Source organism: Drosophila serrata, unplaced genomic scaffold (assembly GCF_035046125.1).
Source record: "Drosophila serrata isolate PLE 108 unplaced genomic scaffold, ASM3504612v1 contig_272, whole genome shotgun sequence".
NCBI classification, from domain to species: Eukaryota; Metazoa; Arthropoda; class Insecta; order Diptera; family Drosophilidae; genus Drosophila; species Drosophila serrata.
The window spans coordinates 891,454-910,132 of NW_028257170.1; the positions used below are offsets into that span (position 1 = coordinate 891,454).

General features: G+C 42.8%; 2 protein-coding genes across 2 annotated transcripts in view; one reads left to right on the forward strand and one right to left on the reverse strand.

Moving 5' to 3' along the window:
- Positions 1-18,679, forward strand: part of Lmx1a (LIM homeobox transcription factor 1 alpha) — a 75,895-nt gene that overhangs the window by 8,697 nt on the left and 48,519 nt on the right. The gene's annotated exons all lie outside the window — the stretch shown is intronic.
- LOC110179983 (LIM homeobox transcription factor 1-beta.1) lies at positions 581-6,767 on the reverse strand. Its single transcript, XM_020947573.2, has 6 exons — positions 5,647-6,767; positions 1,892-2,645; positions 1,507-1,721; positions 1,262-1,449; positions 935-1,205; positions 581-866 (listed from the first exon to the last, which is right to left on the reverse strand). Exons 1-6 carry the CDS (start codon positions 5,681-5,683, stop codon positions 661-663), a joined length of 1,671 nt encoding a protein of 556 aa, XP_020803232.2. The 5' UTR covers positions 5,684-6,767; the 3' UTR covers positions 581-660.

Here is an 18,679-nt window from a genome sequence, read left to right on the forward strand (position 1 = left end):
ATTAAGGTTGTAATGTTTCGAAATATCAAGAAATTACTTATCAACACAACTAGATTTGGGATTTATATCTTTTGAGTTTGAGCTCTTTGAAACCTAAAATCTTTAAAAGTTTTAACTTGCCCCGGTGGGAGTTGGAAATCCACTTTAAAAAGTTATAAATATAAAAATAAAGGATATGCTGATGTGGCTTATCCTTGTTAAACAATCAAGAGTTTGGAACAGGAGAAATAGGTTGCATACGCGACACTGTCTAAGGGGGCCGTAATCATGGGGCGGTCACGGGAGGATACGAATACGGCTCCAGATCAGGATCCGGATTCAAACAGGGCCCTTTGAACTATGCCTGACGAATCGGTATTTTACGCCCATTCCAGTTCCAGTTTAACCATCAGTGCCGCCCTTCAGGGGTTCAGGCGACTGCTGTGGCAAATGCTTTGTGCCTGTCAACCGAGCGGAACTAATTTCCAGGACTGCACCTGCAGAGCCGTCCTTCGTCCTTGCCAAATGTTGGTGGATGTTGCGCAAGTGCCACCGAACCGGAATGAGGATTGCCCTACTTAGGGCTGGGGTGGTGTTTAGGTTCGATTGCTAGCACATTAACATTCTTTTATTTTACAAGGTCTAATTTTGATTTTGGCTTAAAATTCGAATTCGGAGAGACTAGTGATCCGTGGAGTCCTTGACGCCGCACTCGCCGTATGCCTGCAGCTCCTCTGGCCGGAAGTAGGAGCTTTGCATGCTATATAGTCGATCGATCGGATTGATCATCGGCGTCTGGGCAAAGGGTCCCATCAGCTGCTGGAAGGTGGCATAGCTCAGTCCCAGAATCGTGTTCAGTATGGGTTCGCTGTTCTTGTTGCAGTTCTCTGTGAATTCGCATTTAGTTCAGTTTTCTCCGATGACCTCAAGTTTGTGACCTTTAGGGAATACCTACCCTTGTTGGTCTCCATGCAGTTGAAGGGCACTTGCTCCTGTTCGTCCTTGATGGTGCATCGCATCCGGTTCAGTCCGTCGGAGGCCGTGGAGTACGGTGACTCCAACTGCGATTCGCTATCGCTGTGCGCCTCGTCCTTGATCTTGGTGGCCAGACTGCTGTCCAGAGATTCCTGCGAGTCCTGCGAATCGCTGGCTCCCTTGCTGGGCGGCTCCTGCTTGGCCTTTTTCTGTATTTTCTTGACCTTTGCTCGCTGGTTTTGAAACCACACCTGAAAGAATCAAAATTTATATATCTCTTCCTGTAAAGTAATAATTTAATATTAACCTGCACAATCCTTAGGCTTAAGCCAGTCTCCTTGGCCAGATTCTCTCTCACTTTGCGACAGGGTTTGGGTGATACCTCAAAGGAGGCCTTGAAGGCTCGCCTCTGTTGGGTGTTGAGTATGGTCCTTGGTCTCTTGGGTCCGCGTCTTCCATCCAGCTTGGGCGGAAAGAGCTCATCTCCGTAGAAGTCTAATAAATGGGATCGTTTAATTCATAATTTTCATTTGGATTTATCCCTTAACTCACCGTATCCCTGCAACATTTCCACCTCCTTTTCGTAGTCAAAGCGACAAAAGAGCTGTCCCTGCTTGACCACATACTGCTCGCCCTTCTTCAGCAGGGCTCCACAGACCACGCAGGCAAAGCACTTCAGGTGGAAGACATTCTCGTGGCACCTCATCACGAGCTCATCGGCGGCGATTTTGTGGCCACAGCCAAGGCAACGATTGCGAATGTAGAGTCTGCAGGAGAAGTTAAACATAAATAACTATTTAAATCTATCTCTATCAACCGAATTAATATAAGAAATAAGTAAGAAGTGATATCCTGTCAATACTCTCTCCCTATGCAGGGTGTTCAGACTTCCCAGAGGTCACTTGACAGTCATAGGACCCCGGGAATTGGAACTCACCTCTCGTAGTCGAGGCGGCAGTAGAGCTTGCCCTCCCTCGCGTAGCAGGAGTGAACCAGGTGCAGCGAGCAGGCGGTGCACTTGAGGCAACCCTCGTGAAAGGAGTTCTCCACCACGCGCATGATGTAGCGATCACAAATTGGCTGGCAACAGTGAGCACACTGGCTCGTCGGCGCCGGATGGGGTGGTCCAAGGCCCAAACCGAGAAGCTCCAGACCCAGTCCGCCCTGGCCTGGAACTGGAATCGAACCCGAACCCATACCCAGAGGCGCTTGCGGTGTGTTGGCTGCCAATGGAGGTGCTGCTGGCGTCGCAAAGCTGTCCATCCCATTGAGGCTGCATTCGCCCAAGGTGATGCGGTTGCAGAGAGGGGGTCCTGGTCCGGGTACAGCTCCAGGGCCCGGCATTTGTCCCATACCCTGCTGTGGCTGATGTTGCTTGTTTATGGCGTTGTTGCTGCTGCTGCTGATGCTGTTGCTGTTGTGGTTGCTGCAACTTCCGTTGACATTTCTGCTGACTGACGCCATTTTGTCATTGTGTCCGGCCTTGCCACTGCTCGTAGTCCTCCCTGTGGCAGCTGCTCCAGCTCCTCCGCCTGCTGTCGATGTTGCTGGTGTTGTTAACATGCGTTCATTTCCGTTCAACAGCAGTTGATTGAGGCCCCCGGCCTGCGGCTGTCCGGCCACAGTTCCTCCTCCAGCTCCTGCTCCCAGTTGCTGTTGCTGCTGCTGTTGACATTTTATGTCCATTGGAACTATTTTGGTTTTGCGGTCGTGTCGTGCGTCCAGCCCCCGGAGAACATGCAAATGAGAAACATTTCAGATATTTTTATTTTCACTCTCCGGCATGCACATTGCGGCCGGAGTGGAGCGGCCTTTTTGCCTCAAATTTACAACTATAGGTCCAGGAAAAAGGGATTTGTATTTGCGGTCCACGGTCACCCCGGCGATATAGACCGAAGCGGAGCCGATGTCCAGCTGCTGACTGTTTCTGTTTCGAGTTGTAGTAAATTTGTGGTTTTGCAATTATTGAAATGACTGGCCCAACATAACATATACAGCGTGTGTGTGCTGCACTGCACTCGAAATTCCCTGAAATGCCATGCAAAATGGTGAAATGGCGAGTAAAAAAGCCACACGGCCAACGCTGCGTATACGTGATGTGCGTATGTGCGATTGTTCATGTTGGTGGCAAAAAATTACTGTACATTTGCGGTGCTGACTCTGGGTTGGCTTTTTGTGCCTTGTTGTCTCAATTTATGGCAAATTGCTGAAATTTCATCGTAATTTGTTTCCCCGGCTTTTGTTCATGCTTTTCACATGTTTTTCCCCCCGTTCAGAGTGTTTTCTGTGTGCGTCTGTGTGTTTGTCACTCCGCAAAACTGAGTGATTTAAATGTGTTCGTAATTTCATTAAATTTTTCGAAACAAACATTATAACTGGCATGCCAATTTATGCCAGAAATATGCTCAGAATGTTTAAGTGTTCCATCGTCATTGTTGCGGATTAACAACACTCTGTGCTACACCTCTTACGATGATTGAGGTAAAACCGATTTATGCAGTTATGGTTTTAATTATTCTGGTTTTCTATGTGGTTTACAAATGTGGAAAAAAGTTGAATGCAGTTGTAAATGAATTCAATTCGAGTTAATCTAATTGCCGTTTTACTGACCAGGATATACAAATGTGTTAAGAAGAAAAAAATATATAATTTGGAATAGGGTAAGGTAAAAGGTATTCCTTTGAATGGTAATTAAGATATTTACTGACAAAGCTAAGCATATCAAATCATCATATCATAAATATTATAAAGTATTAAATCATAATAAACCGAAATTATCCATAATTTCTTTAAATTCTCTTTTTTAAATTATATAATAATAATAATAATATATATATTGTGGCATTTTCCAATTAAATGTGACTTTTTACTACTATCAAATTGAGATAAATCAGTTTCTGTTATCTGAACTGATGGGGTGACTTTGGATTAAAAAAGAAATACTTGTCAATATGTTGTCTGTAGTAACTACGGTCTCCTGCAGGCTGCCACCCACTCTCCAGATTATGATCCTGGTTCTGACTCTGCTCCTGCTCTTCCTCTATACTATACTATAATCCTTGTTCCCCGACTATCCTTAACTTCTGACACTTCTGAAGCTATTTACTAAGGAGTGCCGCTGAATAATCCGCTCAGCGGCCACACCTGTTACACTTTTTGTGCTCCGTCATTCGCCGTCATTTGATGTTTGAGTAAAAGTGTATTTCGACATGTTTGCCGGACATGCCTGGGCGAAGGATTCAAGGATTTGCGAGACGGACAAGTGCAAAGCCGACATTGATAGTCAGTTCACTGGCAACTTGCCCCCGCCCTAATTAGATTCTAATGTGCAGCATAACCGAGGGGCGGGTTAAGGGTGGCCCTGCTTATAACTAGATTATGAACGAATTTCATTGAACCGGGGTCAGAGACAGCATTTAAATGAATCAACAGGGAGGATTTCCACCCTTTGCATGAAAATATGCTTGGGCTTATGAAATTCGAAGGGAATGAGGCACCATGGACTCACGACGTTGGTTTCAGCGGCTGGCGGCATATGTTGGCAGTCGGCAGTCGGCGGAAACCCTTGCCAGGATGCTGGGATTCCCCGGCTGCCGCTCTGCCAGGATGCTGTGTGCTGCCACCGTTCCGAGTCGCAAATCCGCTGTCAGTTGGCAGCAGCTCTCCACGGCAGCCACTGACAGCGTTTTATTTAATCGGATTTGGGCGCACAATGAAGTTATGGTGCCGTTTTGTTGTGCCAGCAATCGCAGCATAAATGCTTTGTTTTGGGCCTAATCTCTGACAGAAGTCAAAATTTGCTTTGCACTGGAAAATATGTTGAAATTTTCACTGGCCCATTGCCAGTTGAACTCGAGTGTTTCCGGTTTGGATTGTGCCAATTCTATGCAATGTTTCTATGCATATTTTGCACAAATGGTATTGATATAATATGTGCAGCAGGAGATTACAATTAAAGTGGCTAAAGTGGAGTTTTTAACTATTTTTACTTCTATTATTTAGTCATTGTCTTTGTCGATTCAAGTGATTTTAATATATGTGTGTTAGAATAACAAATATTTAAGATATCTTTAATATTTGGATAGTTTGTGAACTGATTGAAGTTATGCCTTTCCTCAAAGAAATATTTTTGGACTAGTTAATGCAGCTCCGAACAAAATCGTTATTACAAATAATATAACTTATATTTCGTTGAGAAGACTAACCAAAAGAATTTAAATAAATTCTAAATTGACATTTCAATTCCCTTAACTTATTCTTTAATTGTTATAAATGCTTTCTTTGGGTGTTTGGATAATATATCTATCTTTCTATAAATATACTGAATAAAAGATTTAAAAGTAATAAAGAACTACTTCTATATATTTGATTCCATGAAAAAACAATAATTCAACTTTTTTTTACGTGAATAACTTAAACAGACAATGTAAACATATTACATAAATGAAAATTAAGTGCAAACTTATAAGTAACATTTTTATGCAACATTGTTAAGCAACAGGGACCACAAATCACTATACTTTCACTTCAAATAATAAATTAGCCATCATTTAGAATAGTTTATGAACATTTTAAAATATTTTCTTGATAAAAAAAATGCCGTCGGGTTTTATAACTTTTGGGGTGTGGAAAAGCCGACGGTATTTGAGTTTCATTTGGGAAATCACAACCGTCGAGTCCTTCGATACTTACACATTCCGATCTGCATGGGATGCTGCTCGTCGATCATATTGGAATCCTTTGGTTTGCAATAGAGGAAACTATATATTTAAATATATATAAATTCACGTTCACAGACTTTTACATAATTTTCGCGAGCGTTTTCTTTACTAGATATCTCGGCGAATGCCTTGGCAACAACTGTTTCAAGGGACACACATTGCAGACTTGGACACTGGCCGTGATTGCAGTTGGGATCTTTTTGGTAATGGCCAGTATCGGACTCTTGTGACCTGGCCCTGTTACGAAACGCGATGCTTGAATGATTACGGACCTCTGATGTTAATGAAATTTGTTAAAAATCATTTGCTCTTCTTGGGCAAAATGCACAGGCATCCGATGCTGGCGAGGAAATTCTCTCCATTTTGGAGGAGAAATGGAAATGGCCAATGTGTTTCTGTGTGCGTGTGCGCCATTTTAGCCATTTGGGGAGCGTTTTGCCATCTCTTGGGCAAAAAAACGTTGAGAGCCAGCCATTTGCCTTCCCCAGCTTTTGAGATTTGGCGCATGCGCTGCGCCATTGAACTTCGTGTCCTGTGAGTCCTGTGGGCGCTACCGAGTTATTTTGCCTTTGTTTTTTTTTTTTGTCTTTTGCACTCCTGACTTTTGTCTTTGTCTTTGCTCATGGGGCGCTCGTTCGGGCGCTTTTATTTGTTTTGTTGTACTATATACGTATTTTGTATTGACAAAAGGATGTTTGGCTCGGCGATTCCTTGCTTGCTTTGTCGCCTCAGCAACAACATCCCCCGAAAAGGGACTCGCTGGCCGCCCTATCATCTCTATGGCTGGAATTTTGTTTTCTTTTTTTCCACATCTTTGCTTTTGCCCCCTTCGATGGCTACGATTTTATTCGCTTGTACATTTTAAATTTATTGATTTTCGATGCCATAGAATGGTCTAAAATTAAAGGCAAGCCCGGCAGTTTACTGGCTTTAATTAGGGAGTGAGGATAGAAGAGAGAGTCCTATTAATGACGCCCGACCCTTTAAACTTGGCCCTGGTGAATTTTTGGTCTATTAACCGAACGCGCCAAAACTTTAATGTCTAAGCACTTGCCGGCTGACTGCATGTCTAGCTGCGAGATGCCAGATGAGGACTTGTCTGGCCGAAACTCCGGCCTTCTGGCTGGCCCTTGGGTCGGCTGTTTTCCGACGAAAATTCCCGGAAAGTTTCGTAAACGCGAACGTGTTACTCACAATTAGTGTGCAGGCGGACCATTTAACTGCCAGCCACCTTTGGGTCTACCCCTGGTCTCCCTCTCCTCCTCCCCGATGATGATAATAATTATGTGCGGTAATCTTTGTGATTCATAATCGGCTACACGAATCCTGGGGATGTGCTGGGAATTTAAAGTACAATAAAGCCACATTAAATACTTGATCCTTTTGGATAACAAAACTGTGCGCGTTGGGTTTATATACATAGCCTTGTGGATTTTTACATGGTTTATAAATAGATGGCTAATAAATTAATAAAGATGGAGATTAGGTTTATTTGGGTTACTAAGGTAACTTTTGGGGGGATGCTGATAATAAAGAATAAATAAAATTTGAATGGCAAGACCTAAGGATGGTAAAAAGCCAGCTTAGATACTTTTTAACCAAAGACACCTAGGGTTTTCAGTAAATAAATATAAAAACTTAACATTGAGAAACACTTTCATCATGGCATTTAAATACTAACGACTTCAGAATTTAATGGCTGAACATTTGCTTAAATATTCACTTTGCATTTGGGTTCTCCTTGAGATTTTGTAAATTCCAAAATAGAGCAAATCCTGACCTGACACATCCACCTCCTCCGCTGCCGCGATGAAACTTTTGGCACTTTGTCTGCTCGCAGCCTAGACATGGCAACTCAAGGGCGGCTTGCTCCCACTCCCACTCCCAATCCTCGATCCCTATCGAAAGGAACCCCTCTGGCCGCCCCCATGTCATCGTCTGTCAGGGACGCTGGGTTCGCATACCGCTCGACACTTGCACTTGGCTGCTGCTAAAGACTAAGATTAATTTGGGTCACTGTGTTGCTGCCACCATCCCAGTATCAGGCTGCCTCATCGGGTCGGAGAGTTCCCCAGTCGGGGTTGGAGGTTCGAGTGCAGCAAACTATACATTCGTAGGGGAATTATGCGCGTGCCTTTTGTTTGAATGAATATGCAGGATGCATAGGGAAGTGCCGGGCGGAGGCGGAGATGTGGCACTGGGGGTGCGGTGTTGCATGTGCGAATGGCGAACGGCGGGACTTTGGCGGCGTGCGGCGGAAACTGAAATTGTTCGGGGTTAATTAAACACGACATGTGTGGCATTGCATGCATTTGTGCGGGGGGCACGAGAGGAGCTATCCATTGGCATGGGGCCCATGGTGACCCGTAAGTGTGAACCCCGCCGAACTGTGAACCATGAATAGGGGGATCGAACGCGCTAATCAATGCGCCATAATAGACAAATGGCCTGCCGCCCTCGATTCGAGTTCATTACAATCGAATTGTCGGCGCGTCGATGCGTTTATGAAGTTTCACTTTTCCAACAAATGCAATGCCACACAAAGGGCGGAAAACTGATTTACGAGCTGATAACTGAATGCCAGTTTTTGGCACTAATTCTGATACTAGCAACAAAAGGGATAGAAATGGATTTTACATTTTTTTTTGTCTGAATGTTGAGTTTTCATTCTAAAAATTATAATTTACAACCTTTAAACTTCTATCTTAGGAAGAAAAAATATTGTTTAAAATCAAAGTCAACAATAAATTTATTCAAAGAATATTGTTTGTAATTTGTAATAATTAACTAAAAGTTGTGCAAAATTTTACATTAAAACAATACAGGTTGTGCGACGTATTGTCAACGAACTAGTGTGCAACATGGCGTATGGATCACTCTCTCTCTCTTTCTTTTTTAGAATATCTATCTCTTTCTGTGTTTCTCTAGAGATACCCCTTAATCTCTCGCTCTCACTTTCTCTATTCTCTGCACTCGGAGACTATAAATACCAGGCACTGCCGGCGCACCGTCCTCATTCTGTCCGCCGCCTCCCACCTGTTAACATCAATAGTGAAAGTGGTGTGATAGTGATAGCCCTTCTTCGACCTCAAAACTATCATCTAATCAATGCAATACATTTAGATAAGCAGGAAGAAGCTCAATTCGATGATACCATGAACTAATTGAAGTCCCCAAGAATAAAACTTTGCACTAGAAGTATATGAATTTAGATACTATATAAGGAATCAGGTCTAGGTCTAGAATTATGTATTTATTTTCCAATTAATTCCCTTTTTGCCAGGGACCTCATAGCCTTATTTTAACTTAAAGTGATACAGCAATTTGTATTAGGGATATCTACCAAGCCTAACTTGAATATGAATTATCACCAACTATGAAAAATAAGTTATAGTATAAGTAAATTGCATTCCAGGCTTAGGTCGGAACTAAAAGCTTTTTGGAAGTGCCCAGCTTATAAGTTCCACATCATCTTTTCATTCCCTCTCTCTCCCACAAGCCGAAGCATCGCCGCCTTCCATTATCACAGAGCGATCTCTACCGTTGACCACTGCATATCAGTTCTTCCCACGGTGTGCAAAATAGTAAAAAGCTTACGACGCAATTACAAAGATAGGAGCCAAAATTATTAGTGAAATTAAAGTGAAGTGAAAAGTATTAGTGAAGTTGGTGCAAGACCGAGAACAGCCTCTGTTGTGTTTTGTTTTTGTACCTTTTTTTTAAGTGCCAAGATCAATGCGATCTCTTTCTAGTGATTTTTTAATGTATTTTTTATATGTGAAAGTGAAAAAGAAAACAGTATTTAGTCCCACATCGGAGGCTGTCGCGTTTTTTGTTTACAAAGATAGTACCAGTGCGTAATTTCATTGATAATGTTAATGACAATGTTTTTAATTATGGTATACCTTCAATTAAGAAGGGCTTTTGTTGGACGTTGGCTTCTAATTCATCGTTGGGATCGATCTGCAGCAACAACTACTTTAAACGGGTGAGTGAAACAAAAGTATTTTTATCTTACTCTTAGCTTTGTATTTCATTTCTCCCCTTCCCTCTTGTCCCTGAATATCTGTTTCTTATCAACCTGTAAAGTGGAACCTAAGAGCGGGAGAGGCACTTTAAGAATATGATCCACTCTTGTGGCTGCTAATTTCGGCAGCTTGAAAGGTGCAAAGCTTCTTTTGTTTACCTTTTCTTATGACGTATAAAATTATCTACTTCTACTTATAATACCCTTGCTGGGTATTTTCGTTGGGAAATGTTTATTGAATTTAATTTTTACAAGACTTTGTTTGCTTTAAAATATTTATGATGTTTTTTTTGGGGAAATGCAATCGGGACTTATAATTTATGTAACCACCTCGCAACGGGAAGATTACAATCAATTGATACGAACAAATTGCGAACATATACGTTCTGTGCACCACTAACGACGTGATAAATGTATGCCCCTTGACTTTTCCGCTTTTCCAAAAGAGCAAGAGGAGGGGAGAAGCTGAAGAGCTGCATTTGTATGCAGAAAAAGCCTCCCCATAAATGTCCTCACATGAGGACATAACCCGCGAGGATCTGAGTCTCCCGCTGCTCTGACCTGTTGAGCCAATCGGACTGACGGGGATAAAAAATAATACACAAATATGTATTTATTTATATGTGGCCCAAGGAGGCCCAGGCGGCCCTCGGCAAACGCAGAATGAATAAAATATTTGGCATTACAAATTGTTGCGATTTTTCGTTGGCCGTTGGCCCCGAAGGGATGTGGATGCGATTGCGGATACGGATACGGATGAGGATGAGGAGGAGGATGAGGCGGAGGATGCTGTGTGCCCAGTGGGTGGTGGTATAGTGTGGCAACAAAGTAACGCTGAATTATGCGTTGACCAGGACCCAGGGACCCAACGCCGCCAGTATCCTGGCGACAGGCCTAAAAAATAAATAAAACAATTTACCTCAAGGCGTAATAAAAGTTCATGGCTGACAAGGGAAAAGAGAGGGGAAAGCTGGAAGGGTGTTGTGTTTGTCCTCCAACTACAGTGTGCAAAAAAAAAACCCAGGTCGAAGTGACACAATAATCTTTGAGCCTACTTTTATACACACACGCCAAGGGTTTAGTTAATCTCAGTCAACTGTTGTCGGTGTTTAACTAAAGGAATTGTGAAAAATTGAGATTGCCTTTCGCTTAAGGTTAAACCACTAATAATAAATAGCTAATATACAGATTTTAATCATTATCTTTAGGTTCGAAAAACCGAGTCAAAGTTGATTTAAAAGTTAATGAGTTTCCAAGCTTCTTTTGGGGTAAGAAGGTATATAGCATATTCTAAAAGGTTAAAAAGATCTATTTAGATTATGTAAAATTAAATTTACCTTCGTTTAATAGGCCCCAGAAAATTCAAAACTAAATTGCATTAAATTTCTTAAAGTGCACTTGCTCACAAAATAAATTCACAGCCAGGTCCAGTCAATATTTGGCGGCCATTTTCGGCTGTGTTTCCAATAACCATTAAGGGGGCTGGATGGCTGATAGCAGATAGCTCGGAATGGCGAACATTTCGCTCACAGTTGGGCACAGCGGGTTAAAACAAATAGTTGGCTGCACTACAAATACAGGACTTCCTCCGAGCAACGCCTCGGCATTGATATCGCACCGTATTGGAAACAGGGGAACAGGGGACTCTAGTCGAAATGGGGTCCCGCTGGCTCGCAGCAGGCGGCTTACATGGATCTGAGTTGGCATCTATTTCACAATACTTTAAAGCCTGTCGCCTTATTCCCCATTCCGACTAAGCCAAGTCTTTGTGTCGGGGATGCTGACATCTCCAGCTTCCACCATCATCTCGCAGAAATTCCAAATCCGCTCTTAAGGGATTTGTGCATCATCGTTTTGTGCGCTACGCTGTGCTGTGCTGCGCTCATCATCGTCAGGATAGTCGGGATATTCAGGATAGTCCGGAAGGCAGGACGAAGCTTTTGGCATCAGAATCAGGCGTCAGCATTGTGCTCCTTTTATGCGGCTCACTCTTTTCATATTACACGGCATTTGGCTATGACGGACATTCAAATCTTTTCATCAGCTGAAAACTGTTTGCTGATTGCGCCTTTTCCATTGTGGTGTCCAGGGAGTGATTCTGGGGAATGTGGACTCTTCAAGGGGATTTATTGTGCTTAATACTGGGCATATATTTAGTTCTATGAAATGTTAGGGAAAGGCAGGAAAAATGCACAAGGCATTTAAAGAATGTGAAACGAAATAGGGAAGTCACAACTAAAAGAACTAATTGTTATTGAAAGCTTGATACTAGAAGTGTATTTTAAGGGATAACCGATGAACCTGATTTCTTTCTTATTATTAGAAAGAATCTCTCAATTCTGATATAAACATCTCGAATATGACGTATTTAATTGTACAACCTGTGCCCTGGCTAATATCCAAGGACGCACTTGATCCGAAAAGAAACTTTAAAGAGGCGCCTGACTGGCTGGCTACTGTTTGCAAATGGATCAAGGATATTTACCAGAGGCACGGGCTAGATATTCCTGAGAAATGTAAACAGCGCAAAATGCAAACAGTTCAAATCAAATAGCACACAAACAGCAGTAAGAGTGAGGGCAGGGAAAAAAGCAATGCACATCCATATCCACATCCATTCAACTTCTGTACATGCGAGCGAACATTTCTGCAAACAAGCTCCAGGGCGAAAGTGGAGGTAGAGCTGGAGGTAGAGGTGGAGGGTGGAAAATGAGCAAACGACTAACCTAAGGACAACAAAATAAACATTTTGAACTCGACTGAAGCGCCAGCCAGCCCCAAGGACACTTGGAGTCAGCCCCCCACCCTCAGTGCCCCTTCCCCAGGCTCCGGGCCAAGCCAGAACGGTGGTCATTGGGTGGCTCCTCTCCGGGGCTAAAACGATTCCGTACGAATCCCCCCAAAGGCTAAGCGCAAATATTACAAGCATTATATGAATGTCTATGCTTATGCAAGTGTGTGTCCATGTATTTAGACGCCAGCAACATGCTGAGCCAACAGCAGCGGGAATGGCCCGAATGGATGGGATGGATGGGGGTGAGGAGGTGTGGCAAAATCCGGCCAGGCACAAAATCCGAGTCAGCACTTTCGGAGCCACCGCTGGTGCAGCCATGTCCGGGGCCCATAGCTCGTGCTCTCCTCCGCAGCTCCATCTTTGAGGCTCAGCAAGTCATCAGCACACATAAAGCTGGCAAGATTATGTGGCCCACGGCGATGGCAGCCGCACCCATTCCATGCACTCGAAGAAAATAGTACAGGAATTGGGTGAATATTAAATACTTAAGAATTGTATATTAGGCATTTTGGTTTTCCCGAAAATAATCAGAAGAATTTTTAAAATTATAAATCACAATTTGAGATTTATCAGGTACATCTTAAATGTAAATAGGTCTTACTTCTTTTTGAAGCAATGAAAGGCTGTCACATATTTTAATAATTATTTGTTCTATTTAGAATGTTTTATAATTATTTCAAATTATTATTATATGTGACATTATTAAGCTTATATTTTATATATTTCAAGTCCATTTTATAACATTTCTTTTAAACCTTTTATAAACAAAGTTTCGTAATAAAGAAAAATACGTTGAAATCAGACTAACTTTAAATGTCTCTCTACTTTAGGTTAAGCCTGAAGCTTTAAACAAACTATAGGTACAAATTATTATTAAATTTAAATCCGATATTAATATTTAATTTAATTCAATTATTTTTCTCTCAGTGATGGCAGCCAGCAGGCAGCGGAAGTGATGTGATGCATGGGGTGCGGTCTGCAGGGAGCTTGGGACCAGAGTTACGGTTTGGTTTGGTTTGGGTTCGGGACTCAGGGACGCAGGAGTCAGGACTCACGGACTCAGGACTCTGGGATTCAGGGACTCTGGAACTCTGGGGTTCGGTGGATCCGTCTGTTGGGCCGTCAGGTTGTTGGGATGCCGGGCTGTCGCTGCGGTATTAGACGACAATAGCTTGCCTTTTTGCGCTCGCAGCCCGTGACGTTTGACGCCATGTTTGATGGATGAAAAAGCCATTGATGTTACCAGCTTGGGGTGCAAAGGTTGTGCGGGTGTGCTTGGGGGCGGGTGTTTGTGTGTGTGTGTGTATGTATGGCTGGCTGGTTAAACGCTCTAAAGGATCCCCCCAGTGCCATGGCGTATGCAAAGATGGCGCAATAGACGTGAAGTAACCGCCTCCTGTGGCGTAACTAAATCCTTTTGGATTTGGCCAAGCCGGCAACAGTTTTGAGCTGCGTGTGTTTAATGCGCATTTTATGAGGGAGCAAAGCCAGGGGGGGAAAATGGGAAATGGAAAATCCCCCCAGCTCGCCCGCCGCGGAGGTGTGGCAGAGGGCAGAGGGCTTTAAAGTGCAAATGGGCGTGTTAAAGTTCGTGGCCTTTTGCACCTGGGGGTTAGCAGTTCAGCTAACTGCATGCTGTTGCCAAAAACGGTTGACATTTGGCCAAATTTCCACCCCACCCCAGAGAACTGAGCATCCTGAACAGACCATGAGAAACCACCTGGCATTAGCATAATTTTGCATAGCTGGCACTTTGGCTTTGTGGCGCATATTTCACACAAGTGCTGCATATTTTTGGGGACCACTTAAAACGCAAAATGAAGTCGCAGCTTAGGGCTCTTCCAAGGACCTCAGTTTCATGCAAATCCGACGTGAGAAATGCGCGTATTAATAAATGTGCCGAAAGGCGTTCTCATTCCGTCAAACATTCATTTTCCAATGCACTGTGCACAAATAATTTAATTCAAGAAATACTAATTGATTATTTGAAAAGGTATTTAAGTTGTTGGAAAATGTACCTAAATAGAATCTATAGATCTAGTAAATCGAATTGAATATAGTTTATGGAGAGTGAATGCTACTTCTACTATAAAATATTTACAAATAAAATGAAAGTATTCTTAAAGGGGTTTTGAAACTAACACAATAAGTAATTACAGCTTCCTTTTGATCCAAATAAAGATTTTCTTAAATGATATAAAGTTCAAAATTTTTTAGAGTTCCCAAATAAAGTCCAAATTTTTCTGCGTGTGATGATTTTTCCAGCTTTCTTTTATTGTCCGCCGCTTAGCATGGCAATTTACATTTCAAATTAGCAAGTTCATTGCTAAAAATTCTGGAATTACTTTTCATTTTCATTACACTCGCCGTTGGCCAAAACTTTTTGTGTCAACTGCGGCGATTCGAGTACGGATTTCGGCTCACGGAATCCCGGCTTACGGCTAACACTTAGCCCGGGAGGCTGCGCTTTTCCTATGCTAATAAATTAATATAAATTCAAATTTGTTTGCCAACTGCTGCTGCCGCTGCAAAGTGTTATGCGTGTCAGGAAAATCGGTGGGAAAAACAGGGAGCAAGTTCAATTTGCCTTCTTTCTTTGTTTTTTTTTTTCTTAGCCGGACAACATTTTTCTAAATGGCTGCCAAAGTTTCATAAAAACCGCCAATGAAACAAGGCGCTGCCCCATCTCCGCGTCTTGAATATTCAATGGCCGCTTCCGCCCCTTGACTTGGAGTGCCACTTGGGGTCGCGTCGCCCAAGGAGCTGGCTTTCCGGCTCCTGATGAGGAGAGGTGGAGGCCCAGGACCTGGATATCAGTCCCCCTCCACAGTTGTGAATACATGTGCATGCGATATCAAAAATCAAACTCGCAAAACGTTCGGAAAAATGCGAGCGCATTGCGAGAAAATGTTTGGAATTCGATGCGAGAACCCGGCAGACTCATCAAACAACCCTTGCCAAACTGAGCGGAAAGGCCAAGGGAAAATGTATATGGGGAAAAATGGAAATGGATATGGAAAGGGGCGAAAATGGTTAAGCAGGGGTGACTGGATGGATGCCGGATCGCAGGCATTAGCTACGCGCATTTAGCCGGCAATCATTTAACAATTTACAAATCGATGTTTAAAGACAACTTAAACGGTTCGCAATCCTGAATCCTGCGACTTGGCATCCCTGAAGGGAAAACTTGGCTTTAATGTCCTGACGGATTCCGAGAGCTGTGCGGTCGTCAAATGGCCTCCTCGCTGTCATAACAATAACGGCATTTTTAGCACCTCATTAAAAAAGAGTTCATATCGCCGCATTTTGACTGAGTTGCCGGGCATTGCGACTGGCTGCGATTCTCTTGCTGGATTTTCTTTTTACTGGCCAGCCATAAACGTTAATGTGGAGCAGCCAGCTCCAAAGTGCACATCAATTTTAACAACAATATTTATTTGCCATTTTGGCTTTGACCGCACCAGATAAAACGGGCTTTCGATTAACGCATTAATTGGTAGGATCTTGCTCGGGCTAACAGAAGAAATAACAAGGGGAAGGTATAGAAAAAAGGCATATTTCTCTACGGATATCAGATTTTCTTTTATATTTAAATAATATAACTATTTCATTTACAAAAATCATGGTATTAAATCGGAAGAAACAATCAAAACGCTGAAAAGAATTGATTTTGTACCTTTGCCATTTGGCTTTAACCTTTTATTTGGTTAATTTATGATCGATCTAAAGAACTAGGGATCAGACTGGGGAATGTCTCAACCACCTTTAATTTCATTTACTAAAAGCTTTAACTTATTATATTATTTACTTTTATTAGCTTCGAATTCTGAAATATTCTATAAACACTTTATACATTTTTCTTTGTGCATCATATACCCATTTCCCCCACTACTTCCTCAAAACTCCATAATAATGAAGAAGAATGGCCAATTTTTAGTGACAGTATTAATTACTCAGCAGACTGAGTTGGTTCTTTTTCTGAGGTCAATACTCCATTCAATATGCGGGGCATAATTTAATCGCGAATCAGGCACTGTTCTCGGCAAAAATCTCCTTCGAAATCTGCATAACAAACTTTGCACAGCAAAGATGAATCCGCCTCCTCGTCGTTTCTTTTATTCTTTTTAGCTTTCATTGCTCCAGCTCAGAGAATGGTCTGGATTTAAGGCATTTTATTCCAGAGGACCGGAGGGAATCGAGTCCCGGGTTGGGACGCATAAACAAAGGAACTCTCTGTGTGGGTGCCTGCAGCTTTTGCTGTCTTTAAGTTTGACTTTATTGTGACAGTTAAAAGCGAAAATAATAGCAGTTAAAATCCCATAAAATGCGTCTTAATCATAAAAATGCGATTATAAAAATGGACGAACCGGCGAAGAACTCTTTTCCCATCTCCTCCGCTGGCTGTGTGCTATTTTGTTGGCTGCCTTTGGCTTTAGCATTTTCTTTTTATGAGCTGTGCTCATGGGTCGGGGATTTCCATGGGATTACGTTATTATGGTTGCTGCCGGCGAAAGTCCTCCTCCATCCGGCGATGTGACATTTCTAATTGTTTATCATGTCGCGGTTGGGCAGCTTTAACTTTGGCTTTAACCGCCGTCAAGTGATGCCTGCGATTTTTCCTCTTTTTTTGTTTTTATTAATTGCGCGTCTGCAACTGTTGTGCGAACCCCAAAAACGCAAATCCTATAAATTTTTTACTACTTATTTACGCCACTATGGCGCATTTAGCCGTGTCAAGCAATCGCATAGCCCAGGTCGTAAAAGCCCAGACCTCGCCCCCATTCGATAACCAAAATCCACAGAGAGAAAATTGTGTGTATTTGGAAATGCTGAATATTCTTTATAAGAAAGAGTAAGGTTTGTGATCAAACCCGTGTCCTTGATAGCCCCCAGTTATTTCCTTAGCAACACCCTTCCTTAAATACAGTTTAGTCTTCTCAGCATATAGAATCAATATATTTCTGATTGGTAGATAAATAGTTATAGCTGATGAAATATTTCAAAATTAAGTATACTTTATTCATAGAATTGTCTTAGATTTATTTAAGATCTTAATAGGGAGTTACTTTTATATACAAATTTCTTGAAATCCTCCAAAAATATTCCTTTGAGTGCTTTTCGGGGCCGTTCTGGTTGTCACTCGGGCAGTCGTTTGTCGGCCAGGGTCCGTATGGGTGAGAGCTTTTATTTTTGTGAAATTTCATCACGTTTTTATGTTGTGACCACGTGACGCCAGTGCCAGTGCCAGTGCCAGTTCCAGTGGCACTGCCGTGACTCTGTTATCCCTGCCTCGTCCTGACTGCCTGGCCCTGCGCCTCCCTTGGCTGGCCTCGTCCTTCGGCCAAATGCTACGCTTCTATCTGGGCCAGGAGGCAAGGACAGGCCGCCACACACCTGCTGGCACGTAGGAAATGGAAATGGCACAGAAGTCCGGCAGCGCAGCCAGTCAAAGTGTCAGTGTGTAAGCTTGTAGCATTTTCTTAGATTGCCGCTGCCGCTGCTCCTGCTCCCTGCTCCGGCTCCTTGCTCCTTGCTCCTGCTCCCTGCTACACCGCCATTGTCCTGGCCTGACTGCCATCATGACGGCATCGCCTTTCGAAGCGTTCTGTCCTGCTTGGCCGCTACTTGAGCTACATATTAAGCGTACTCGTTACGGCCAAAACAGGGTGACTTAAGCAAAATAATGGAATTTATAAAGTTACTTTTTCACTTTAAAATATCATTGAATATTCAGTTTAAATCTGCTTGTAAGCGACACTGAATATGTCGTATTCAAGTATTTAATTGATTTAAGGTTAAGGAAAGAAACCCCTGTATGGGAAACAGGCTTAGACAGGAATTAAAAGCCGGCAATGGCCTCCCTTGCATCCCGTTGTGCTGACATGGTCTCGTCCTGCTCCTGCTGTGTGCTCCTGGCTTTCACTATATAGTAGCTATATCTATATAGAAGTGACGCAGACCCAGCAGCCAGTCCAATATGTTTCCATTGAACTGCAAACGGTGGCAGATGTTACGGCAGAACCCCCAACGTAGTTGTCGCAAGTAAAAATTGACGAAATTTATGTTGAAATTGTCAAAGCAGAAGGCGAGTTTCGTCACCTCCCCAGGACCTGAATGGGTATGAGAATAAGGATATGGAAATGGAGCTGGAGATGGAGATGGAGATGGTTGCACGTGGCATTG